Source organism: Anabas testudineus, chromosome 6 (assembly GCF_900324465.2).
Source record: "Anabas testudineus chromosome 6, fAnaTes1.2, whole genome shotgun sequence".
Classification (NCBI taxonomy): domain Eukaryota; kingdom Metazoa; phylum Chordata; class Actinopteri; order Anabantiformes; family Anabantidae; genus Anabas; species Anabas testudineus.
The window spans coordinates 21,286,354-21,313,302 of record NC_046615.1 but is presented as its reverse complement, the minus strand read 5'-3'; the positions used below and the strand labels follow the sequence as shown (position 1 = coordinate 21,313,302).

General features: G+C 40.8%; 1 protein-coding gene across 1 annotated transcript in view; it reads left to right on the top strand.

Annotated features, from left to right (window-relative positions):
• Nucleotides 1-25,897, top strand: part of LOC113165360 (alpha-1,3-mannosyl-glycoprotein 4-beta-N-acetylglucosaminyltransferase C) — an 80,945-nt gene extending 55,048 nt beyond the window's left edge. The window contains exons 5-7 of the mRNA XM_026364781.1: nt 20,029-20,181; nt 20,796-20,943; nt 21,611-25,897. Coding sequence (XP_026220566.1) covers nt 20,053-20,181; nt 20,796-20,943; nt 21,611-22,767 — 1,434 coding nt within the window. The 5' untranslated portion in view covers nt 20,029-20,052 and the 3' untranslated portion in view covers nt 22,768-25,897. The remainder of the gene's footprint in view (nt 1-20,028; nt 20,182-20,795; nt 20,944-21,610) is intronic.
• Nucleotides 25,898-26,949: the final 1,052 nt, after the last annotated feature.

The following is a 26,949-nucleotide window of genomic DNA, read 5'->3' as shown; positions in this document are numbered from 1 at the left end:
TGAATACAGCAGTAACATAAAGAAAATGATCATCAGCGCTAGTGGCAGCTTGTCCTCAAAGGATGTGTCAGGTACGACTCTGATCATTCCACAGCCTCAATATGTAAGATATCATCCAAAGAAGGATTTGCCAATAACTTAGTGGTGTTTATTACTTAAAGAGTCTCAGCCTGTTTGTGTTATTTGTCATGAAGTATAGTGCGAATTTCAAAATTATAATCATCAGGTCGGCAAAAAAATGGGCTCTAACTTTACACAAAACAGTGACTAAAGATGTAAACTCTTCACTGATAGCTAGTTAACACTGGTTGAGTTACTTGTTAGTGCACGTAGTATATTAGGGAGATGGCAGTGAGTCAGTTGGCACTCACTTGTCATAATTGGGTCAAATGTGCCCTGGGAGGCAGGGCAGAGGAAGTACATAAACAAAGTAATTATGTTTTAGTTGACTTGATAGTCTGCTATTCCAGCAGGCCTGCCAGGGGATGTTTGATAAACAGCAATGAGACGTCTGCTCCAGGTTCATTTGATACAGCCGTGCCTCACCAGCCTTCACTTTAAAATGAGTTGATAGCAGGAATGGATGTTGTCCTCATAATTTATAAAGCTTCCATTAAGTTCTGTTCTTGACAGGATGTTCCTTGAAATTGTTTCCTTGGCCCTGCTCCAGCAGTTGAAAACATATTTCATATAGCAAATACTCCTAAATAGGTAACTGTATCTCTCCTACGTGTTTTATCTGTGAAGTTCAATGCTAATATAGCAACAAACAGCAGGATAATGGAGGGAAGGAGAATATTTTTCACTCCCAATGTGAATGAGGTCTTTAGAGGTCTTTATCTTTTCACTGATCCTATTGTTATTTATTTTCATTGTGTTTGCAAACACTGGAGAAATATAGCTCTAGTAGATCTGCGTTAAATGACTTTAGATTAGGAAAGAAAATGATTGTATAACATATTTTCAATCTACCACACAACCCATACTGTTGGAAAACATAAGAATTAATATGCATAACTGATACACTCACAAAATCCCAGATTGGTATTTTAATGTTCCCATCATCTGCTGAGGGAGAGACGGCTCCCACGTGTAGCTGATCTTGCTGACTTGTGAGTATCTACCCATGCTAAGACTAGACGTAAAGCTGGAGCGGTAAAAAAACAGAAACATAGAAAGTGCCTATTTAAGAAATGAAAGATAGTGATTTGAGAGTTTTCAGTTTAATAATCTCAAAGTATTTTTGGAGAATGAACCAGTGATACATAATGTGTCAAATCTGAGCAGGCCCTTTGCAACTTTTAGTAGTCATGTGGGATCCAACTGTGTCCATTCATTTAGTCACATGAGCCATTACCAAAGCACGGGCTACAACTGAGGCATTTAACAGCACAATTAAATTCCAATGGCCTAGTATCTATTGAGCAATTAACCTATGCTAAACCAATTATTATTTAGTACGTGATGACAAAAGTTAGGTCCTGGAGGAGCCATGTCCCGCTTTAATAGACGGTCTTATGCCCTATAAAAGATGGAAATGTGGGGCCATTTTAGTGTCCTATTAGCTTAGCTCCACTGAAACACTGCCAACTTGTTCCAGCCGCAAGTATTGATTAATTGGCACGGAGCAGTCTTACTGTCTGGGTTGGCAAAAAAGGAGAGAACAAATGGATGAAAATGGATTCGGCCAACTGAGGAAAAGTCAGGGTGCCCAATTCGCTAGGGCCTGAAGTAAAGAACAGGGTGCAGACCAGGGCCCTTAGATGGTCCACATGGAGCTTGCAGCGAGGCCTCAGGACCCCTCTCACCTGTTAGGTTTGTGAACAAGCTGCTCCAATGCCTGGGGAGTGTCATCCTGTTGCTATCGTGTAAGGTTTCCAAGGCAACTCACATCCAGCTCTCAAATCAAGTCCACACAGCCCTGTATTCTCTTTTTTTTATTCCAGTCATTCTGGAAATTTGACAGTTCACTGTACATTCTGCCTCTTCATGCAGCATTGTGTAAATACATAATGCTTTGAATGTCATTGGAGCACATTTAGTCATTTAAATGATATTGTAAATGACGTTGACTTGTCACTGGAGGGTCATCTGTCATTTTAGTTGTGACTCCAACAATCTGGACAATTCCCAGCCTGTTTTATCCCTCATGGAACATGGAGCAGTTCAGCCATAAATTTATCACAGGCAATGCCATTACCTTTAGCTTGACGGCCCTCAAGCAACGGCAGTGCAATAATAGAGAATAGATTTTATCCCTTATGGAGCCGAGGTTTTCGCTTGTGGCTTTATTTCCTCCTTCCAGCTTCCAAGATAAAGGAGAAAATAAGGTAGCCACTGAAGTGTTATACCTACCATAATGAAAGGTTTTAAACTGATACTGATATTGACTCAGAAGCCCCAGGAGCATGCCTGTATATCAGATGCTCTGTCATAAATGAAGATCAACAATCCTGTTAACTTTCCCTTACAGTAACCTAAAGGAAAACCAAATCAAGCATTGCATTGATGAGTCTTATAATTAGATTATCTGTTGCGATATGATTATTCTCCTGTGAGATCACAGAGCTGATGAAATGCCTCAGATGATGAAAATATTGAATCTTATCATGGTTTTTGGCTGCTTGCAGTGTCTCTTGCAAGTATTGTGTGGGAACTCATACGCATACTTTAAGTATTAGCCAAGTTTGATCCCTCTAGTTCAGCTTGTAGATCGATAATGATAATGTCGCCTGATCAATAGATCACCCCCAGGTACCACGTGGCAGAGTCAGTGTCTACTTGAGATGCATTGTGTGAGAGATGTCATCCGGAATATTGATATGAGCGCTCATTTCCTGCGTCCCCCCAACGCTGTGGTGACGGTATGAGCTGTTAATGAAAAAATCAGCGGGGCTTGTCAACTGTCATCATGACCAAATGAGGCAGAAAGAGGGGTGGGAGGAAGGGACTTAATAAAACACAAATTTGTCTTTTCAGAAATTTGAAGCCTAATCAGAATGTTTAAAAAAAAAAGAACGTATGATGCTCATGTTATTTCTTCGAAGAATTAGCACAGAGCGCTGTCAACACCAGTAGGAAATCCTATCAGAATGTTAATGTGAAACTGCTAAGACATATTTTCTGCCAACACAAATTATGACATCTAAGCCGGATTAGGACACATCTTTTCATTACTTCTTATGATTTTCTGACTTCCTTTTTTTCTTGTGCTCACATTTTTAGACTAGCTCTCTAAAGGGCTTTAAATGTGCAGTGATTTGACAATAGTGGCGTTACAAACTGTGACTCTGAGGACTTTATTTTGATTATTTTTGTAAGAAATATTTTTCAGCCGCCTCAAATCGTTTCCATTTCCATCTGCCATTCTTACTGCTAGGCCTACTGTCCCAGAAAATGCAGCAATTTTTTCCTCTCCAATTATCGTATAGTGCCTGTGGGCAGGAAAAAAGATGTTGTCTGCTGGCATGGCCTAAGAGCACAAACAATTTGCACTCTCCTTGTCATACTTCTGGCTGCTTTATTAGCATAGACTCATTTGTTTCTTATTAATTATGCATTAATGTCAACCCACTAATGAAGGCAAGGTCAAGACATTGAAAAAAGAATTGAGGAGTGAATGTACCCAAAGGAGTTAGAAAATTTAAAGAGAGTGAACGCTGAAGTTTTTTTCACATTTGGTGACTGGTAGGTGCATCCCAGTGCAGACATCATGGCACAATGTGTGTGCTCATTGAAGGTTGTATAGTGCTACTGGGTTCACTCTCATCACAGGCTGTGTTGTTTTTTCTTTGCTAAACCCCCCCACACTTACAGTCTCTCTGGTCCTGAACTCGGTGCAGAGTCTTTTCTGCCAAGCCCTAGCCCGAGACCAACACGACTCCCCTCCTTACACCTCTACACCCTCATTATCAGCCACCATCTGCCCGACCTTAGCCTCACATCACTCTTTTCCACCCAGAAACCATTCAACACTCCCCTCTCACTCTCCATTGGCACCTTGGCTCACAAGCCTGCCACAGCTGCCATTTCTCACTGAGATTTGTCATTCGTGCTCTTTGGCCATGTTTTATGCTCTGTAATCCGTCTGTCTCGAGTCCTTCTTACATGGACAAGTTGTATGTGAGCCACTGAAGCAGAAACACTGATCTCTCAAGTAGTATCAAGACTGAACATACTTTGATTCCTTAGAGCTTGTAATCACTCTTTAAGAGGTCATGTAAGGTAATGCAAAAATGAAATTTGTCAGCATCTTGGAAAGAGGGAAAGTCTAAGGTAGTGAGAAGGCACCCAAAACTTTCTTCAGATCCAGTTTGGTAAGTTTGGAGTGCTCAGTTTCTAATAGACAAAGAAAGCCTGAGTTAACCTCAAGCACTTCTTTTCAAAAGAACATGAAAGTCAAATCTAGTCTTCTGAGTTTGAATCTCTGCAGTGTCGGGTAAGCCACAACTGACCGAACGTCTCTGTGTCAGGAGCGTTGATGGCACAGCCAGTTTTGCTATCAAGCCTGCCTTTCTGTCTTCATGTTGTCTAAGACTTTGTCTACCCAGAGAGCTTACAGACAGAGCTGGGAGAGAATGGTAGGCTACAGCCGCTCGTCTTGACAGATAAACAGGATTTTATGTCTGGCAAGCCTAAGATTGTCAGCTCCAATCTCTTGAGAGAATTACAACCAGCAGTCAATGCTGGGACACTGGCTCAAGAGAGAGAGCATCAGACCCTGTGTGGCGATGAGTGGGAGATGCCGACTCTTTCATCATGATAGCGCTGTATGTTTTATTCATGGCTTTCAGAGCCACGGGTACAGTTCAAGGTTCCGAGCACTCTGTTTTTCAGCTGTGAAATGGCCTCTTTGTAAACATGTTATGAAAAGACATAATGTAAATGTCACTGGGTTTGTGTAAAAGCATAATAATGGTAGTTTGAATTCAGGAGCAGTGCGGGTGACAAGGCATCCGAGCTGTGCTTCATGATTTGAGCTTTTTCCATTTTCACCTTAATCTAAAGATTGCCTCTTTATCTATGGCGTTCCCTGTGCCACCTCTGTGTCTTTACCACAGTCGTAGTGGGAGAACAAAAGCTTTAATTGCATAACTAGCAGCAACATTTACCAGGTTGCTTTCACAGTTGGTACTGCTCACTCCCAGCTTGTGGGTGACCAAGTCCAGCTTTTGACCTTTATGCTCAGAATGGAGCCCCGGAGGTCACATTGTTGTTTTTGTTAAATGTCAGCAGTTATTGTCTCAAAGCGATGCCAGCAGTGTAGAGCATGTGGGCTGGATAAAAGCCACCTCTCTGCCATCAAGTACTTCAACCAGGTTGGTATTTCCTTTCGCAAAGGGGGCAGGTTCTCAGTGCTCTCTAAATCAATTGGAATGAGTTAGCTGTGAGGCGCCTTTGGCGTTGAGCGGCATTAGCTAGAGATAAGGGAGCTCAGACATGACGAGCCATATTAACCAGTCAGCTCTCCTCCCGATTGGATCGTTGCTGTGCTGCCTGCCTGAGGAGACAACCCAGCATCTAATTGAACAGTCTGCCTTTCTGTTGACAAGACTATAATTTCTACATATCACCAAGGAAAACACTTGTTTTTTATGTCTGTGTGCTGAGATTATGATGAATGTGGGCAAATGTCTCTTGTGGAGACAAACCTCGCACACATCAGATGTTTAGTTTATGATCATTTACTAGGAGGATAGATGTGAGGGGAGAGGGGGCTGTGTAGTGAAAGGTGGCTGTGCATAGGGTTAATTGGATCAATGTCCATTTCCTTAGTCTACCCAAAGCTCATGTCAGTCTAATTTAATATCTGAGGGGGAAGGGTGCACAAACTGGAGAGAGAATGAATTACATCAGATGTCAATGGGAGCAAAAAAAAGTTCAGTAAAGTGTGACATTAATCAGAGTGTGACTACTAATAGCACAAAGGTTTGGCTGAAAGGATCGGCGCCATGTTAGTTAATGGTAATGTAAAGTTGAATTGTATATTATTTGCAAGTTTTTAACTGTAAGCGCAAGAGAAATGTGCTGTATTGTAGACGTCTAAGCAAATAATTTCCATGCAGTGCCCCCTCATCAGATGCTGTGGGGCAGCAACGTATGATTATCAGACTCTAGAAGAGTCCTGTCTTATCTTCTCACAACCTCTCAGATCTACTTACAAGTGAGATGCAATTTCACTGTCTATTTATGCTGATAAGTTGTGGAATGGTGACATTTACTACCCTTGTTAAAGCTGTGAAAATTCAGAGGTTTACATTTGTATTGCTGCAAAAGATTTGAGCTTTATTGTGAATAATGGAAAGCTTTGGAAGACACATCATTTCATGTCATCTAGTCCCACATTCCACAAAGCTGTATGTATGTGCATACCCAGAATTGATTCATTCAAAGAAAAGACAGCTTTGCGGCTGTCAGAGTCAGGAATGAAAGCTATCAGCCGCATCAGACAACTGTGTCTAAAGCAATGTTTCATTATTTTGCATGCTGCGGCTCCCATATGGTGTGTTATATTTCTTCCTTGAAGAGTCCACCATGCATATTATTGTCTTCTATTTTGAGAGACTCCCCACTGCACAGTGTGTAGAGTGAAATGTAGGGGTTTCACCAAATGTCTCTGCCCACCAGGACCAGCCCCACAGCAGCTGTGACTGATAAAGTGGATCCTCTCCACAAGAGAAAAACTTGTTCTCTGCTCCCTCTCGACTCTCAACCCAAAACTCCTGTCCTGTCCCCGAGGCGCAAATGTCCAACTTCCAAATGCCAACTCAGTCAGGACTTATCGCCACTATTTCCCCAGTGAAAAATGTCAGATGGATGGTGATTTTCTGCTTTATGAATTCACAAGAATTTTGACTGTACAGTGTGAGAAATACTCTGTCCTAGTTTGAGAAGTGGGACATAATAATGAAAATGGCTGTTTGAAAACTAAGGTAAAGCCTCATTTCATTTCTGGTAGGTCATCTGAAACTGCAAAGGACAGTGTTCAGTGCACTCTTACAATCATTGTTATCCATTTCCTTTGTCCCAATGATCTTGATACTGTACTATATGCAAACTTAATTTGTTTGCAACTTTTTGTTGGGTTGTTATAAATCATACATAGTGTACTGAACTCTCCCATGAACATCCATCATGACCTGTACCGTCTCTCATATTGTTTGTCGGAGGTTTACCTCAATGCCAGCGAGACACAAACGAGATACCGAGCAAGCCATGGCTCAGTGCCCATTGCTACTCTTCCTGAACACAAGGCAATAATTGCCCATGCATCTCCAATATGAGCCGAGAATAAAACAAGGTGAGAAAATAAACACCACTCCAGGGGGAGAAAATGTGAAAGGACAGGCAATGACACTCAGCATCACTGCAATGAAAAACAACTTACAAAATGCATATATGATGGAAAGGTCCAGTCAAGCAACATTAGGCCACTAAAGGCTGCAAGTGTAGAGAGTGAACTATCTGCAGATCTAGGAGACCAAGGAACTAAGTGCAGCGATGTGACAGTCGGCTGGTTGATATTGTCAGTGTTGCAGCTCCTTGAAGCTGTTACAGTGAGATTTGACTAACATTTGTCATATTTCTTGCTGACTCTCTATGATAGCTTATTAGCTGGATGAGAATGCCTTGAATCTCTCAGAACCAAATATAAATACAGTGTATCACAATAATGGCAAAGGACCAAGGATAAATTGTTTCTGTGACAGAATTAAAATGAATTTTAAAATAGCTGCACATAGTATAAAAGATCTCTCATCTCCATATGGCAAATAAAATTCTTTACTGTGTTATAGAAATAGTAAAAGGCAGAGGGTCTCTTTTTGTGCAGGTTAAGATAGTAAAAGCAAGTTATTGTTCATCGTTATTATTAGTAGCTCAGGAGCCGTTCAACATAATTAACTTATCAAAGTGAAAGGACTGGAAGCAAATGGAAACTCCATCAAACCATCAAACCCAACAAAAGTGTCAGCATCTGACCATCAACAGTTTAGTGTAATGACTTTAAACTGCAGAATCCATTACTTGTTAAGAAAAAAAACTCTTCACTTTTATCGCTAAAACTTAACATAAAGGTGCCAAATCTGGGCAAAACATGTCCATGGTGTCTCTCTTGCTTCACTTTGTCGAACATAGACACAATGGTACCTGACAGTTTCCTAGTCTAAACAATTCCAAACAAATCTTCCAGCATGTAGAAATAGAGACTAGGAAGTGTATCCAGCTGGAGATCCAGGTCCGTTTTGCTAAACTTAAAGCTAACTCAAAGGCATCCCTCTGATTGGTATGCCTGTTTTGCTTATGACTACTCAGCAAGACCCAAACTCCTTTTCAGTCAATCTCAATGTATTCATTTCAATGCACTGTTTGACCAAGTACCCCCCTATCGCCTCTCATTCTGCATGAATGCCAACGCAGGTCAGACAGCACAACGTGGTACAAACCAGCAACGCTCAGTGGCATAAGATAATGTGAAAACATCCTCATGACCTTTAAACCTTCCACCCATCCATCATCTCTTTTTGTTCCGTGTGACAGTTGTAGGAGCACTTCACACCTTCACGCCAAACACAGCTGTACATACAGATTGCACATGGGTGGAAAAAAAGCTCCATCAACTCTACAGACCAAAAACTGCACACACAGTGCAGGTCATGAATATTTGATGAGGGCAGCACAAAGCTTGGAAAACTTAAGGCTCACCTCACTGGTCATTGTGCATCTGTAATTGTGTCTGCCCCTGTAGTCTGACAGCAGGAAAATGATAACGGTTGGGACCCAGAGTTTGAGAAAGTAACTGGCCCTCTCCACCTTGATGAATAAGTAAACACATTCAACCAGGCAGAGATGCAGTCGACAGGCTTTGAGTCGATAACAAGTAGATTTGTTTTCTTCTGAAAGCAGAGTTGTTTACAAGCTACCGATTACCCCTCAAATTTGATCCATCTCTCGGCACTTTTCATTGAGCTTTGACACAGCCTGGCTCTAAGTCCGACCACATTCCACTTCACCTTCCGATGTGTCCAAACAGCAGGCCCTGAAAGGGGGATTTCTGGTGCAAAGAAAACAGATTAGGGCAGGCCTGCGTTAAGCTTCCCACTGTGGAGCCAGACATTATTTTCTTGAGTTATTTTAAAATTAATCGCATATACTTGAGATTGCTTCTGCGTCCTAAATGTTCTTTTCATTAAGTAGCTGTTTAACGTTAATGTGGTTGTATATTAACGTTTATAGTTTCAGGGGTTAATATAGAGGTGCATTAACTTATGCATGCATACCGTTGGCTGCACATTTCAACAAAAAAAAGCAAATTTTCTTTGCATAAAACATTGATAAGTGTTTTTATTTCTCACAAAATCCAATCCATTCCATTGCTTGCATGTCATCAAACAAATAAACAATACTGTTTACCAAATGGCTTTGTTGTACAACATACTCGCTTATTAAAATGGCATCTCATTAGAGGCATTGAGCAGCCGTTTTACATGAGATTAATTGGTTTTTTTGAAAGCACTTTCTCTTCATTATCATTCTGTCTTGCAAATGGATTCACTGCAAAGGCAATGCATATTCATTTTACAGGAAGCTTGAAAATTGTTCGGAAATGAGCCAAAGGTAGAGCTGGGCTGGTGTGCCGACTTACGCTGAATAATAAACACATGAGCCTCTGCTCTGGAGGTCAAAGAGAAAGGCTCTGTCTGCAGAATACATTTGGAGACCCGCTGAAAACACAGTTCTAACATTCAGTGAAGATGTTATATCTAGTTGATGTGTTTAAGCCTTCACAATTTATTAGCATTAGCTCTTTTGTGTTAAAAAACATGGACATAAATAATACACATTCACATAAATCTGAGCTTAAACTGATGGACAGGATGTGTATGTTTTTGCTGCCCATGCTCTCAGGCAAAGATTTGGATGCAAGGCATATTTTTGGCCACCTCTTTCACTCCAGTGGCATCAATAATGCAGGCAGACAACCTTTTACTGGATTCTGATTTGTTATTTCAAAAGCAAGGAGGAAATGTACAGCATACTCTCTTGATAAACTAGTCCAGTTGTAGTTTTGTGAAATGAGTAGGGATGATTCGCTCGCTCTTTTTTTCTTTGACATATTATTTTGTATGTGTAATGTGTATATTTCAACATCAGAGGAGCCCACTTGGTTTGAAAGCCTGCCTGAGGCTGGGAACCAAACAAAAAGTTTTCCTTTTTGCCAAGTTATGGACTCTTTTACCTGAGGCAAGATGAGGTACTTCAAAGGCAAAGGGCATCCTTTGTCAGCATCTCAAACTGACAGCAACAGATCCACCTTGAGAGTAATTGCAGACAACCGCTATTCAAAAGAAACAGTCCCTTTGGCTACAGATCCAAAAACTAGAGACATCATTTCACAGCGCTGTGATACAGAGAAAGACCCTTCATTAACCTGAGCAGGGTTAATGAAGGATCTATCAATGGTAGAAAAAGACAAGCAGAAGGCTTTAAATAAAAAAAGAGTTATTATAAACACATCCGTAACATGGATTAATTAAGATGTTGATTTGCAACTAGCATTTCTTGACTGCAGGACGTTTGCCCTGAACCTGCTGCTAATTCATTTTCTGGAAGACACAAAGAAGGAATCAGACATGGAAAATTAGACAATGTCATCTTTGTGAAGTCAGTCTTAGTCTTTAGCTCTGAGCATAAATGTCACTGAACAGTAAAACACTCGTTAATTAAAGTGTAATTGTGTTACAGTTGGTTCGGTGCCTCATTTAGTTCTATCTGATTATAGCTATAAACCGCAACCACAGTTTTCAATACAAGTGACAGAAAAGAGCTTCTTAGACACTGAGTCAACACTGTTGTGTTCGTGTGCAACAATAAATCTATTGAAATGGGTGATAATATTTTTCTGTCATGTTATGTTGCACACTGGTTGTGGTCCAATACAACCACACTCCACATTTGTGGTCAGAGAGCGGCTTTACAGGAACAAACGGAGGTTAAAGATGCAATTACAAATTCTTTTTTGCCCCGTAGAGTAGCACACAATGACCATTGATGCCTCTGCAGGGGGTTGGTCGAGATGCTGACGGATATGGTAATTCAACAATGTAATGTTTCAGAAATTCAGAATATCCATAACTTTGATGATTTTCCATTTTTATTAGTTTTGAATTTTATTAAATTAAATGTAGCAGTTGATCTACTGCACAGTGACGAAACTGCTGCGACTGAGGCTGCAGCTTCATTAAAAGGTCGAGGAATTGGAATCAGGTTTTATAAGGATTTAAGAGTTCATTTCTGCCATTGCAAATGCCACATTGTTTTTGCATAACCAAGGTTATAAAATAATAGGCTGATGATGGAAAACTCAAGGTCTAAGCGATGACCGCGGGAATTTGCTGAACACTCTGTAATGTTGCTGTGGCACAACAGGGTCGTTAAGGTTGAATAAGTACAGACTTATGTCCCAGAATAGCTAATTAATGTACACCATGTGCTCTGGGAGACTCATGGGAGACTAGACTCCACGAAAACAACCAGGCAAGATGTAGAAAAAAAAATTGGCTTTCTTTATCATATTGTTGGTGGTGACAGTGGATTTTAAAAAAGAATGTGTCTCATGTCTGTATCTGATTTTAAATCCCAATGCATTGTCAGCATGCTGCAGAGCTAATCTTCCGTACATGCATTACGGCGGTATCAGTCATTCTCTTGAAAGGGCCTTTTCATCTATGAAACATTTGTTTTTGATTACCACAGGAGAGAGTCAGTGAGGGCTGCCCAGTCAGGGGTATTGGAAATAAATGTCTTTTAGTTATTGGCCATCCCACACATCTCTCATCAAATATTCATGCTGGAGACTTGGGAGAATTCCGAGGTTGCAGGGATATAGGATATTCTCCCATCAGTCTAGCACTGGAGCAGGTAGTCAATGTCTCAGCAGTGAGCCGCCTCCAGAAGAACTCCACTATTCAAGATGCCAGCGGGAAACATGGGCTTCTCCACTGAGGTATCATGCTGTACATCTCAATTTCTAACTGTTGCTCAGTGCCCTGCGCTCAGGTGGAAAGAATGTGTGATCTCCTGGATTCTAAAGGTTACTTTTGAAGTATAATCCTTCATGGATTATTGATTTATTGATTTGAATGGTAAACACTTTTGCAGTGCACTGGAAGGTTTTACAACTCAGTGATTCAACACAGTTTTGGATTTCAGATCAGTGTTTTGCCTCTAGAGTTCCTGCATGTTGCTTTAATTGTCAGGATGCATGTTAAGAGCGACAGCAGCTCAGTTGGTAGTCGTCTGCGAACCTGCGAGTTAGTGGTTCAAAACCCTGTAGTAGCACTGATATGTACCGTTTGGCATCTGTCCAACCATAATTACCCCAATGGGATTAATAAAAGTATGTGACATGATAACTATTATTACAAATCACAGTTTTAGTGTGTGGGCTAGTAGGTTATAGAGACAGTTTGTGATCATTTAATTCTAAAAAGTAATGTGTTTGATATGAGTCTGTTTTTCCTGTTTGTTGTTGATGAAACTCCTCCAAGCACTGCTACCTGATGGCATTAGTTGAAATATTGCTACTAATAAGTACGTGAGAAATAGTAGTACACACCGTCATTGAATTAGCAGAATATTAATTGTGTTTTAATGCATTTTTCTAATGGCACAAACAATTCATGGAGGTACAGTAGTAGACGTAGGAGGCTGCTGTGTATTTTGCAGTGATTGGATGCAAAACCAAGTTGTGTGAGCTCACATTCAGCTCTTTGGCTGTCCACTCTCTGCTTGACCAAAAAGCTCATTTCCTAAGAGCACTTCAATGTATGCGCTGTCATACTGGGTAAAATGGGGCCATCTTATTGTGTCTCCAGTCCTCATTTCAACACGGAGCCTTTTGAAAAGCTTGCCAGTGCCCCGTCCTCCCTTGCACTAAATGTGTAGGGAGGAGATAGTGCATTCTCATGTTATCTGCCACCGGCCTCTTGCCCCTTCAGCCATTTTCTCATTTCACAGATTTGACCAGGAGGTGACCTTGGCTTTTTAAGTGCTTTTAAGGCAAAGCCAAGTCTTCCCTTTTTTTTCCTGTCTCATAAATGGAGACAGAACGAGAGAACGAGAAGGAGAAGAGATTTTTTCTTTTCCTTTCCTTCAATAGCCTTTCTTTCCTCCTTTCTTTCATCCTCTCTCATGCCTGTAGTCACCCTTCAGTTTTTTAAGGGAAGACATGATGACAGCCTGTTGTCTGGTAATTCACGTGAGTCTGTGCTTTTAATATAGAAAACAGCCTCAAGGAGCAGCAGCATATGTTTATGACACATGACGTCAGACACAGAGGTCACTCAGGAAGTTTGAAGTTGGCGACACACAGTCCATTAGCCAAATGTGATAGAACAAAGAACTAATTGGATCTCTTTGCCCTCGAGATTACTTACGCAATTACACAATATTCAAATACTAATCATCTTGTGTTTTAAATGTAGGTAATATTTTACAGCACTGGCCACAGTTTTACAACCCCACACAAGGGACAGGGGAGAAATGTAGACCATATGCTTGTGTCTGCATGTGTAGGGGGGTGTACATATGTCGAGTGTGTTTTCTAGTGGAAATAAGCAGGCAGTATCACAGTCCTCCATCGCCATCCCTCCCAAGTGCACCTCTGGCAGAGCGCTAATCTGGGTCAAAGTACTAACTACTTAGAAGGGCCTGGGAGAGTCTGGCATATGAATCATTTCTCACGCCTCCCGTCCTCATTATGCTCACCGTAGCTGGAACGGCAAAAGGCTTTCATATTTCCCTCTGACCTTAAATGTAAACATCCAGGCAGTCTGAAAGTGTGGCAGCTAACAAAGCTTCTGTATCAACCAAATCCTTAATCTCTCTCACTTTGAATGTGTCATTGACTCTTTCTAGTAAAGTATGTTGTTGCAAAAAGTCAGAGAGCCTCTCAGCAGTTCTCTGTGATGAAGTATTGTATGTTATAGTATATTATGATGGCCACAGTAAGCTCTTTGATTAATGATCAGTTTGTGCTTCATGACAAATCCAGTCTCCCTTTCACACCACTGATGGAGTTAGGGACTGGCTGCCCATTCACAGCTATAAAAGATAAGAGACCTTCTTCTCTCCAGCCAGGTAAGTAGAACTCAGATAGGGACCTGAGGAAGCACTTTACAGTCACTCTTCAGTTATGGCCTGGCTGTATGATGTGGAGGATTTAACTGCCGTATAGAAAGGGGCCACGGCCATTTGTTCATTTGTGTTTGATGCTTGATTGCTCTGATGCTAGCATCAACAGGTCACACATGCTCAATGTTTCATGAGAATGAAACGCTGTTCCTCAGTAGCTTTCACCTCCCGTGCCAATGCTGCTGAAAATGTTTTATTTTAAAAAGCCGTAGTGCTGATGAATTGTAAAGCTTTGATGATGTCTCCAACACATGCTGGAATGAGAACAAGGCTCTGTCCTCACACTCTGTGAGCTTAAAGGCAAGGACAGTGGGGCTGTGTGGAATAGAAAGGGCTGTTTGCAGTTATTAGAAATATTCCTGTATCAGAGAGCCTGACGGGCTGAGACCATTTGGGATTTTTCATGCTCCAAGGCTTGTCTTGCATACCGGTTCCTTACGGGGAACAGCTGGAGGTGTCGTTGTCACTGGACTGCTTGTTTCTCCCCGGAGGTTCCACAGAGGGGACAGCGGTGGCTGTCGGTGGTGGCACATGGACACTGCACTTGGACAGTGAGTCCATGGGGAGCACATCACATTTAGCACACACACACCCTCCTCACTACTGCCACCTCCACAACACCTCCTTCTCCCATTAGAGTGAGTGAGCTCAAGCTGCTGACAGCGGTGACAGGCCCAGCACAGGGAGAAAATAGGGGGAGGGTGGTGCTGCTGCTTGGGTCCTTGGTGCCGCCAAATGGCCTACGAGGTTTGATGCAGTCTGCGCTTGTATAGCACATCACGTCTTGGACCTTTTTATGATCTAAAAAAACACTTGTGAGCTTACAGATGAAATAAGACCAGCAAAGTAAGAGTACCTGTTGTCACTACAACTAAGGTGATGACTTTGCAGGATTATCTTTGTGGAGATAAATTATACTTTGATGAATACATGAATGGGTTTTGTGACACAGGAATTACAAAGTAGATCTCTCAGTAACACAGCTTACAGGTTTTAATTCACCACATGGTGCATTGATAACACCCTCATTCACAATTCCCCGTTGCATCCCAATAATTAAGATCATTTCCATGTTTCTATAAGGGGCGTGGATGTCTTACTAGGGTCACTGCGGCTTTGGAGATGACAGACTCTTTTGTCTGGCAGGCTGTAAGAACGTAGTAATTGGTAAACTGTTTTACCAATTTGAATTATTAACAAAACAGCCATTTCATAATAAAGGGATTTAATATTCTGCCCTGCACCACAATTTTGTTATCAGTAAAAGCCTCGGTTACTCTCTGCTTTTTATCGAGAAAGAAAATCCATTGAAAGTGGCTGAAGGCCTGACACAAAGCAACTGCTGAATCTCCACAAATCTGCAGGCTTAATTGATTATTTGCACAGAGCTGTATATCTGCAAGGTGCAGAATACCCAGGGGAAATAATGTAAAACAGATAACAAGATGAAATGTGAGAGAATTGCTTTCTGCTGCCCATTTTATTAATCTTTTCCCCTTTTCTTATTCACAATGAGTTTCCCATCTAGGTTTTCCCATTACAGAAACGCAGCTTCACATTTTAAAATCAGCGTGGCCTAAATCGAAAGTCGAGAGTTGATTCAAACTGGCAAGAAAGGTGTTTGTTAGGAGGTTATTTTGATTTCTGAATAACACATGGAGAGACTGAATGTTGTGTGTACTGAGACTCCCAGAGGAGAACATTTTATTTTCAAATCTCATCTTCATTATTCTGCCTTTCTCAGTTCTTTGCCGGCATTCAGAGGCATGAATTCATTATGCCAATACTTTACACAAACATTTCAGAAGCGATTCCAATTTTTTTCCTGATTCAGGTTTGCAGGTATTATTTCTCAGCCAAGCCACGTGCTCTCCAAGCCGGCCCGACATTGTGGTTTCACTTTCTGTGGAAATGACTTTAAAAGAACAACCTTGGGATGATGGGATGTGAAATTACTGTGGAACTCCACTCGTGTTTGTGGCATGTCAGTGTTTTTTTCCCCCATTTACTCTGCTCTTCACTCCCCTTTCACAACACTCGACAAAAAGGGGGGGTATTGTTAGCATGCAGGAGGACTGCCTTCACTCGACACCAATCAAGCCATTATGAATGTGCAGGAAATGGAAGGCCTTTTGTTTGGTTTTGTTTTTTTTTTTTGGTGTGATATAGAATTCTTGGCATTAGGTTGCACATCAGGTCAGACCATAATTGCCTTCTCCTCACTGGGGAGCTCCTTGTTTTCCATTTGAAGTCTGCCTCTTTCAGATTTCACCATTAGAGGGGGGAGGCGGGTGTGGGGGGGTGAACTAGGGGAAAGGAAGAGAATTTCTGGATCAGTCATCTCTTATGGGCTGCTCAAGAGACATGGAGGACATAGAGGATAAATTCAGAGATAACTTGCCAACGTACTTTCTGCCTGGAACATAGAAAAACTGGGATATTGCAAAAATATCTAGGTCCTTCTTTTTACTTTTTACTGCATCTGTTGCGGATACAATTAAATGATTGATTATTTATTCATTAAATGTGGGATTTGCTAATTTTTTGTTTATTAATGTGACTGAAGGAATATTCTTTGATTTCTATGAACTTCTTTTTCACTGTTTCCTGATATTTGAAAGACTAAATATTTAAACACTAAATGAGTCTTCCTTGGTAACATTAGAACATAAATTCTTCATCCTCATTTTAAGACTAGTTTTCACAGAGCTCTCTGTGTAATTTTCCAGTTCCTTTGTTTCCCATTTTCACTCCCTTGTGTCCTCATCTTTCTGCACACCGACATAATAATTCTCAGCACGCTGTGACGTCAGTGATTGATGGACAGGAGATCTCCAGCTGAGAGCTATTTCCAGGCCCTAAGGCACTAGTCATGATGCGATACACCCAGGTGATGGTTTCCTTGGAGAATTTTTGAAAGCTCTCTGCTCATATTTCACGTCATCTCTTCCGGGAACAGCTGTACTAACAATTATACTGCGTGACATTTCTCTACTGCTTAAATGGTGAAAAATGAAAACAAATAGCAGAGTGTATTGGATTTAAAATTTGCAAGGCTTGACCAAACTGAACATCCAACCACAAGAATAATAATCTAATTGAATTAGCGAGGTCCTCACAGCTGGCAAACTCTGCTTTTCTCACAGTTTCGTTACCTTTACGTCTAATGGGATTTAACCTCTTTCTGGGAGCACAGCCTTCAGAAGGAGTTTGGGACAGACAGTTGATATGAGTTAAGTGCACAACGTGCTGCTGGGCAAAAGTGAGCAGAGAGGCAGTGTTGTGGTTTATTTGGTCCAGTTCACACACAGTGAATAATGGATATTTAACAGCCTCAGCCTGCTGGAAGTGTGCTGTGTCCTGAAATGGTGCTTGGGACATCTGACAGAGTGTGTGACTGTCAGGATGACACGCCCGTTAAAAACACACTTAGTCACTGCTATATTTCCACTCTGGATTCATGCCACAAGAATGAACACAACAGCACACACTTCTCCCTCCTGTTAATGGCTTGCAGTGAATCACCCACATACCTATTCCACATTCTAGCTTATTCCAAGAATATACAGTAGACTGAAATAGGTGTTCTGCTGTGCACCCAAGTCACACTTAAATCTGGGGTAGCAGAAGTGAGCATGTTTCCCAGCTGTGCCTTTGGCAAGATGAGGATCTCATCCTCTTCCTGCTCTGAGCCCATACTGAATTATTGAAATAAGAGAGGCGCCTCACATTGTCTGGTATCATCACGATAGACACCCAAGACTCTGGGAATCTCTAAGAGTTGAGCTCTCAACACTTCCCCCAATGTGAAGGAGAAAAGTAGCTTTACCTCTCCCACTGAATCACACAAAAAATACATTAACTGTAGGTCAGGCGTCTCAACATAGCTTATGTTTTTTGCAAAGGGAAAGAGCTGCTGCTGAGTTCTCACAATAGAAGATGAGGCAGGTGCTGAGGAGGAAGAGCTCCCTGAGCCATGGTGTCAGGAGGACTCTTGTAGACATCAGCAGAGATTCCTTCAGAGTAGCTCTAATAATTGTTCTCATCATCATCCCGCTCTAAGCGTTCTCCAGCAGAACATGCCATGCATACAGCAGGGACTGGATGCAGCCGACTATGAACTGTCAGAGTAACTGACTTTCTGCGTTATGCTGCTGCAGCACATACCTGTACCTGCACATACTGTAGTGTTTAGGCAACTTCTGACTTTCTGTCTGCATGGACACAATGTTAGTACACAAATATAGTAAGAAACACATAAATATGTCAAACTGAGATGAGTTCTTTATAGGTCGAGGGTAAGAAAAAAACTGAATATCAATTAAATGAAATTTACAGTTTGTTGTTTTTCCTTTTTCTACAGTTGTCACATTATCAGCACAACGTTTCCACAAATCTGTTACAGTCAAATTCAATCGAACCACTTCATCTAGAGTCTTGTGTTGATTTGATGATATTGTTGAGTTCTGTGCTGCCAATAATTAAACTGCGGGGGACAGATGCACCTTAAAATAATTTTTAATATTAAGAAACAACAAAAACACAAATTCAACTCAAGAAAACAAACAAACATGGTCCATTCACATTTAGCAGACACTTATCTAAAGCAACCGAATGAGGTACAAGGTAGAGATTACTGATATGAATCATGTGGCAGGTGTTCTTCAAATTCATAATTGAGGTGATGATATAAAAACAATGATGTAGTTACTACGAGTTTATATAGGATAACAAATCTAATAAGCATTACTATATTGTGCTGCACAGTAAGTGAGAGCTCTAAACGTCATAATTACTGCTGGTGGATGGACGTGTTGGTCATATTGAAGTGTGCACTGAATTGAAAATTACTCAGAACAGGCTGTGGTGGATGGATGTGTTAAATTCAGTTTTCAAGTGTGTTCAAAGAGGTATTGACTAGCTGAATCCCGGGTGAGGCCGACTCCTGGTGCGAATGATCGATGTGTGTGTGGTCATTGAACTGAGCTTAGAGGTAGTTTGTATTCTATTAGGTATCTCGGGGGTTTTGCAGCAGTGGAACAAAAGCAAGTGCTGATGCCTAATTGTTGGCAAAGAAAAGACAGACGCCACTGTTACATCTGTAGACTGTTACTCCTGGTTTACAGGCTGTTTCTCCATCAATCAGTCTTATGTGTTCAATAGCCATGAGCAGCTGCCAACCTTGTTGTGAGTGAACGTGAAAGCAGTATACGGTACGTTAATGCCACTTCACCTTCTCACATATTCACTCACTGAATATGCAAGTTGAACCGTAAGCATTTCATACACTTGAGTGTGATTTCTCTGTTCCATCTTTTCATCAGAGAAACACGACACAGATCAATTGTTAAAGAGGTTTAATCAGTCAGTTTAATCAGTATCAGTTTGGTGTCTGACTTTATTAGCTTCTGGCAGCGTGGATGCAGTATGCAGATGCATTCAACTAATTCAGCAGGTTTCATTGTTATTAGTAAAGAAACTAATTTGAAACTAATCAGTAATCCATCGTTGGGTGTCTCTGTACCCTTATGTCCTGCAGTGCATTTAGTTTTCCTCTCATGTGACTTAGTAATCATTGGATTTGGTCCATACCTTCACCAGCCTCATTATCTGTTCCCTTGTCTGTAACACACATCATTAGGAGGCTGTTGAAGAATAATTACGACACTAGTGGAAGATAATCACTTCATATATGGTGGTATTGTCCTGAAACAAATTCCCCCACAATCTGTTAATGCCTGATGAAAAAGGCAAATTATACACATGCAACACCTCAGGCTAACAATACTCAAAGCGAGCTGGCCTAAAATGTCCTTTCACGTTCTTCCTCTGCAGATTGCTGCACAGATTGCGTACGCCATGAGGCTGGTGTGGAAATCCCTGGACAAGATGAGGTGTCTGAGGAAACGCTCCACTATTCCCTTCCTCGGCTTCCTCATCACATTCCTCCTCTTCCTGAACCTTTACATTGAAGACGGCTATGTGCTGGTTAGTATTTACATCGTGCCTGTGAATTATTTTAGAGCTCACTTAGTATCTCTTGAAGTCTGACGACAAATGTAAATCAAATATGCTTTTGAAACCAAATCTGATCCTGTATTTTTTCACTCCACCCATGTTGTCACTTTTCTAATTGCTTGTTTTTAAAAGGAGGCATAATTAAATTTTCATAACATGGACCCAAGTTGAAATCATCCAGATGATTTATTTCTTATTCATGATGCCATCAAAACTTGGTGATCACAGTACATTATCCGTGTTTGTTATTTAAATTATTAAGAGGTAGCTCACATTTTCAGCCCCCTGGTGCTGTTCTCAAGTCCATTTGCTCAGCTATGCAAACTGCCTGGAGTGATTTTAACATTCCTTTTGTTTCCAAACGCTGTTAGCCTGTTAGCTCAGCCACATCAAAACACGTGTTGTCTCAGGTTTGTACAGGATGCTAGAGACAAGTTTAAGAAAACAAAAGTCTAGTTTCCCTTCATTTGAATTATTCACAGTAGAAAGTTCAAGATGACTTTTATTTCCTGCCGCAGATACGAGAGCTTGCACCTATTTTTCTCTGTATCGTTCATAATGTTTTGTTTTTCCATGTGTTTCAGGAAGAGGATAAAAGGCAGCTAAGAGAAACATCCGTCCATCCTCCAAGCTCAGAAAGATACGTTCACACCTTTAGAGACCTCAGTAATTTCTCTGGAACGATTAATGTCACGTATCGTTATCTCGCTGGAACCCCACTGAACCGCAAGAGTAAGTTAAATGTTTCTTTAAAGAGGAATTTACATTGCTCATCTTCACGTGTTACACTACAGTAAGTTATACTTGTGAACACGAGCTGACAATAAAAGCTCAAACTTAAAATCTGTGACACTGGAATTTAAAGCACGGTAATAAAACGTAACTGCTCCACAGAGACTTCTTTACCTCAAAATGAAACATTAGACACTAAACACTTCTCTAGTGCTTAATTCAGAATAGTTTTGTTTTTCAACACAGCTGCATTAAAGCAGAAAAAAATCCTGGCAGACACGTATTTACGGAAAGAAAAATGATGTTACATTCAACTCAACTCAACTTAAACTCCACTGAGTAGCTTATGTGGATCCAGATGGACTTGGAAATGGACCAGTTACTCTCTTATGACCGAGGTATGGAGCTGTAATCGTAGTCACATGATGATTGTTGGTCAAATAGAGAAAACATAGTCTGCTGTGATGTGCATTTCAAAGCTCAGGGTAGAGCTAAAATGTGGAGTCAAGATCATTCACTACAATCACTGAGCTCAAGAACTTTCTCACTCAAATCAGAGATCTAGATTATTGTGCATTATTATGAGTTTAACATTCCAAAATTCTTCAACACACCAATTAATTTTATAATCCCTTTTTGATTTGAATGATTCCTATTTTCTCCACAGAGTATCTCACCATCGGTCTGTCATCAGTCAAAAGAAAAAGGGGAAACTACCTTCTGGAGACAATCAAATCCATCTTTGATCAGTCCAGTTATGAGGAGCTCAAAGAGATTGTGGTTGTGGTTCACCTGGCAGACTTTGACCTGGTCTGGTGTGAGAACCTGGTGCAGGAAATTACCAGGAAGTTTGCTCACCACATCATAGCTGGGCGCCTCCTGGTGATCCAGGCTCCAGAGGAGTACTACCCATCTCTGGATGGGTTGAAAAGGAACTACAACGACCCAGAGGACCGGGTCCGTTTCCGCTCTAAGCAGAACGTGGATTACGCTTTCCTGCTCAACTTCTGCACGAACCTCTCTCATTTCTACATGATGTTGGAGGACGACGTGCGCTGCTCCAGGAACTTTCTGACGGCTCTGAAGAAGGTGATCACCTCCAGAGAAGGATCCTACTGGGTGATGCTGGAGTTCTCCAAACTGGGGTACATCGGGAAGCTGTACCACTCCAGAGACCTGCCACGTCTGGCTCATTTCCTGCTCATGTTCTACCAGGAAATGCCCTGTGACTGGCTGCTCATCCACTTCAGAGGTCTGCTGGCCCAGAAGGACGTGATCCGATTCAAACCCTCGCTGTTTCAGCACATGGGCTACTACTCGTCTTACAAAGGAGCAGAGAACAAGCTGAAGGACGACGACTTTGAGGAAGACTCCATAGACATTCCCGACAACCCTCCTGCCACCATTTACACTAACATCAACGTCTTTGAAAACTATGATGCCACCAAAGCTTATAGCACCGTGGACGAATACTTTTGGGGGAAGCCTCCGTCCACTGGAGACTTCTTTGTCATAGTCTTCAACAAATCCACCAAAATTAGTAAAATCAAGATTTCTACTGGCTCTGACGACCGGCAGAATGACATTCTTCACCACGGGGCTCTGGAAGTGGGAGAAAAACTAGTTGGGACTAAAAAAGGCAAACAGTGTTCCTCATATATCACATTAGGGGAATTCAAAAATGGCAACATCGAGGTCCAAGATGTAGACCACAAGATTGCCTTTGACATTGAGTGTGTGCGCATCGTGGTGACAGCCAGTCAGAAAGAGTGGCTCATTATTAGAAGTATAAGCCTATGGACTACACAACCCCCCAACCAATGAGGACTATAGTCAAAGACTCTTAGTATGTCATACAGGCAAAGGATTTTATTATTTACCAATGTATGTATTTCCAGGTTCATTTATTCATTTTGTATGTATTTATTAATATTTATTTTGATTGCCAAAACAATCTATAGTTTTTCTACCTGTAAGTTGTAACCTTGATGGAGCATCTTCCGAGTCATTCTTAAGGACTGTTCAACTGACCTCAGCGTATCTATGAACGTGCATATTTAATATCGTTTCTCCTTTATTTTATTAAAATGATCAGCTTTTGATAGCTATCCTTAAAGGGCTGGGCGATACATTTTCTCTTTTATCAACATGAAATAGTAATATGATGATGATGTTCATAGGTCATTGTTGTATACACGTTGCTTTACATGATAAGGGTGGTAACTACATGTTTACTAAACACATCACTGAGCTCTGCTGGGTTTGTTGTAACCTTCAGTACAACAACAACTGGCAGTGTAGTTTATTATGAGTCTATCTTCTGTTCTGCTGCTACAGTAAATGCAAACTACTTTATCGAATGTCGTCCTCTAAAGAAATATGTCCTCAAAAAATCCTATTGGCTAAAATGACTGTGATTGGGAATAAAGAAAATACATTATTAAAGGTTCACAAAGTTGAAGCCTTTTGAAATATCGCAGATTCAATATTAGTATCATTAAATTTTTTCCTATCGCGCAGCCCTACCCAAACATGTATTAGTGAATAATGCAGTGAACCAGTCATTTATGAATGTTTTTGAAGGCTGTTCACGAAGGTGCTGCTAACAAGGAAAGAAGACATATCTCTCTCCCCATGGTACCGATTTATACAGTTTGTTAATTTCATCACATTTAACCATTATTGCTTTTCTAAATGGTATTAACTGCTAGTTATTTATAAAAGGTGGAACGGATAGCTGTTATTAAGTCTGACTACTTTTCTTTAGAAACTGTTCTCCTTGAAACTACTATCCAATTAATGCTATTGTGTCTTTAGCAATTTTGCATGACTGATGTTAAGTCTGCAAAAGTGTAGCCCTGGGATTTCTTTCGGAGAATGTCCCCATTTGGCCCTTAATTATTTTCCTCCTTGAAAACTCACCAGGAAAGTATCAGAGGTCGTTATTGCCTTGAATATTCATCACGTCACCCCCAGTTTGTCTGTTTCCAATATTTTTTCCTGGTTTTATTATTGTCTTTGTTGTGGGTGAGGTGGATGTTTGCGTGGGCTGAGCTCTTCTACTAGCACTGTATGTTCTGTCCAGTCTGCTGACAGGAGAACAATGTTTGTTTTCACCCATCTTCTCCAAGAGCTGAGATTAGATTGCACAGTGAAGAATGGGTCAGGTCTGCTCTTAGGTCTCTTTTTTCCACCACAGCACAATTTTCCCCTAGTAAATTGGTCTGTGTTTGCCTCACTCTCTACACCAGCAAAACAACATTTCCCCTGGAGCTATAGGATCTCAATTCGTTCTTTCCCCAATGTTGCGCTCTCACAACTCCAATGTTTCTGCTCCTACATGGCTGCCTCGCTGTGATCTTTGCTCTCGGTTCTTAGAGTCTGCCGCTGCTTTGGGGAAACATGGTTGGCTTTCCTTTGAAGATCCCTTTTCAAATTCCCCACCTTGCTGTGTTGTTAAACAGCTAACATTTGCAAGAATTAATGCTGCACTTGTTAACTCATCGTCACCATGATGCTCAAAGCAATTCAGAGTCATGCTTAAAAAAACATAACGGCATTTTCCATGTTCCTGCAATTACATCTGTTGGTGAGCAGATTAGGTTCTTCATTGAAATCACTCAACAATGCAATAAAGAGGTAAATGTTTACAAAACACTCATGTTCTTTATGAGCAAGAGGTGAAAGCAGATCATCATTAAGCATGCTACTACTGTTTTGATAAGCTTTGTTCAGCTGCTGCGATAGCCACCTGTTCCATGTTTTCCCTCAAGGTCTTGTTCAGTGTCACAGATCGAGACCTTTCACAGATTGGTTTGTACCGCCACCTCAAAATCCTTCTTCAGCAAATCCCCCGTGTGCTATCTGAAATGAAATTAAAATGCCCACCACCTCACTCAGTGTGGCTCACTGTTTTTTCTCAGCATTTCCCTTGAAATGCTGTTATTCATTTTGGTGAATGATTTCGTGACCTGCATGGATCAGCTCCTTGGAGGGGGATCTTGTTTGAATGGATGATGCTCGAATCACACAATCCACGTTGTGCTGCGTGTGTGGTATGCTTTATGATGCACACTACGGTGCCAATTCAGCCTAGTATTACCTGCTTATGAGCTATAAACACATGATGTCACCGCAGGGCAAGTTAACTGTTTTAAAAGTGTAATGGATGGCTTTGATACGCCTCGTGCCCGAGTAGAGCAACAGTGTTGTGAAGCTGATATTTGTGGAGGAGAAAGTGCTGTCTGATCTTTTTTTAAAATAAGATGCTTGCCAAAACTAGCTGCCCATTGCAGATTTATGGACAGATTTACATCTTGGGGATAACAACAAAAGCTGCATAAATTCCTCAACTGGATGTCAACAAACTGCTGCACACAGCATTTTTTACTATTGGCAGCATGTTTAGAAACAATCCATGATGGGGCTTCAGTGAACAGCGTGCACAAGATCACAAGTTATGGATTTCACTTAATACTTAACCTGTTCTTTCCTCCTGTATGTACAGCTAATGCCCTCCCTGTTTGTCTAGTTGACAAAAATTAAGCATCAACAGACTAACGTGAGAAAAAAGGCCACAGTTATGTTGCCAGGTGGCTGTCGACGATGAATGGCCGATCTTCAATGCTCAGAGAGAGTAATAAATGTGACTATGATCTGTGGGTCCTGAGTTATTTGAAATGTGAGCCGTCTTCCAGTGGAGCATGTACAAAGTGCATGAATAAAAGCATTTTTAGTGGATAAAACAACTCCTTTTGTACGTCGGGATCTATGAATTATTGTTCAGCTTCTGCTAATGAAATTGTACTGGATATGTTTGTAGGAGCCTACCGATACTACCTTACTACAGGTTCGGAGTTCACATGTGCTGTATATTGTTAAGTGGAGCGAGTGTGTTAATATGTTGTTCCTGTGTCTGTTTTACTTTCCATTGTTCTCTAAATTGTACTGTATTGTAAGATGACATATATTTTTTTACACATATCATTTCCAATGTTGTATTGTATATATTGTATTTAAAATGAAATTAGATTAAACAAATGGATGCAAACTTTGTGGTGCACTCACTGCTGAGACAGCTTTGTGCAAGAGAGCACAAAATATTTGATATGCGTCTGCAGTGTCAGGGCATGAATATTAGTTTGAATGCCTTGAGGAAAACAAAACCCTATTTACATGACCCTGAATTGAAATATTGTCCTTCTGTTTTTTGCCTGAACACATTTAGTCTCGGTGTTAAATAGATTATAAATTAATGTAGAACATACAGTTATACCATACATTTGAAATAATAAAAAGAAATAAGATAATTGACACTTTCAGTTCCTTGAAACTTGCAGCGAAAGCAAGCCTGTTTAACTCAGATCTGGCTGTGGCCAAAAGCAAAAGCCATACATTATTCATTTCAATATTCATATGCATTCTGCTTTTTTTAACTGCATATTTAATGAAGTTGTGGGTATGATGCTTGGGGGTGATGCTGTACTCTTTAAGGCTCCATGCTCTTTGTCCAATACACAATATAAAGAGCTCTGTCAGACACCAGGGAACATGGCTGACAAGGACATGAGACAAAAAGAGCATTTTATAGCAGCAGCGGTGTAGTGTGATAGGACACATAAACAACAAATATATAATAAACATCCATAAGTCTGTTTTAAAGTCCTAAAACTGTGTTTCTTAACAATTCACATTTTGCCTCACAAATATGAAATGTTAAATCACAAGTGGACAGCAAAGTAGCACAACATAACTCTTCTGCAGATTCACCAACATGCAAAAAAATGTATCATATAACACACACAAGCAAACAGGGCTACACACATTGTGCTGTAGCTTTTATCCTCACTATGGCATATGACGTTACATCTGACTGATCTTATCTATTTCTGGAACCCTGACAGTCACCACTACCCATTTATATACGGCTGTTTGTCGGGTTGTGGAAACCTTTTCACATGTAAAACCAACTAAAATCTATTTCAAATGCGTTTGTGATGGATATTT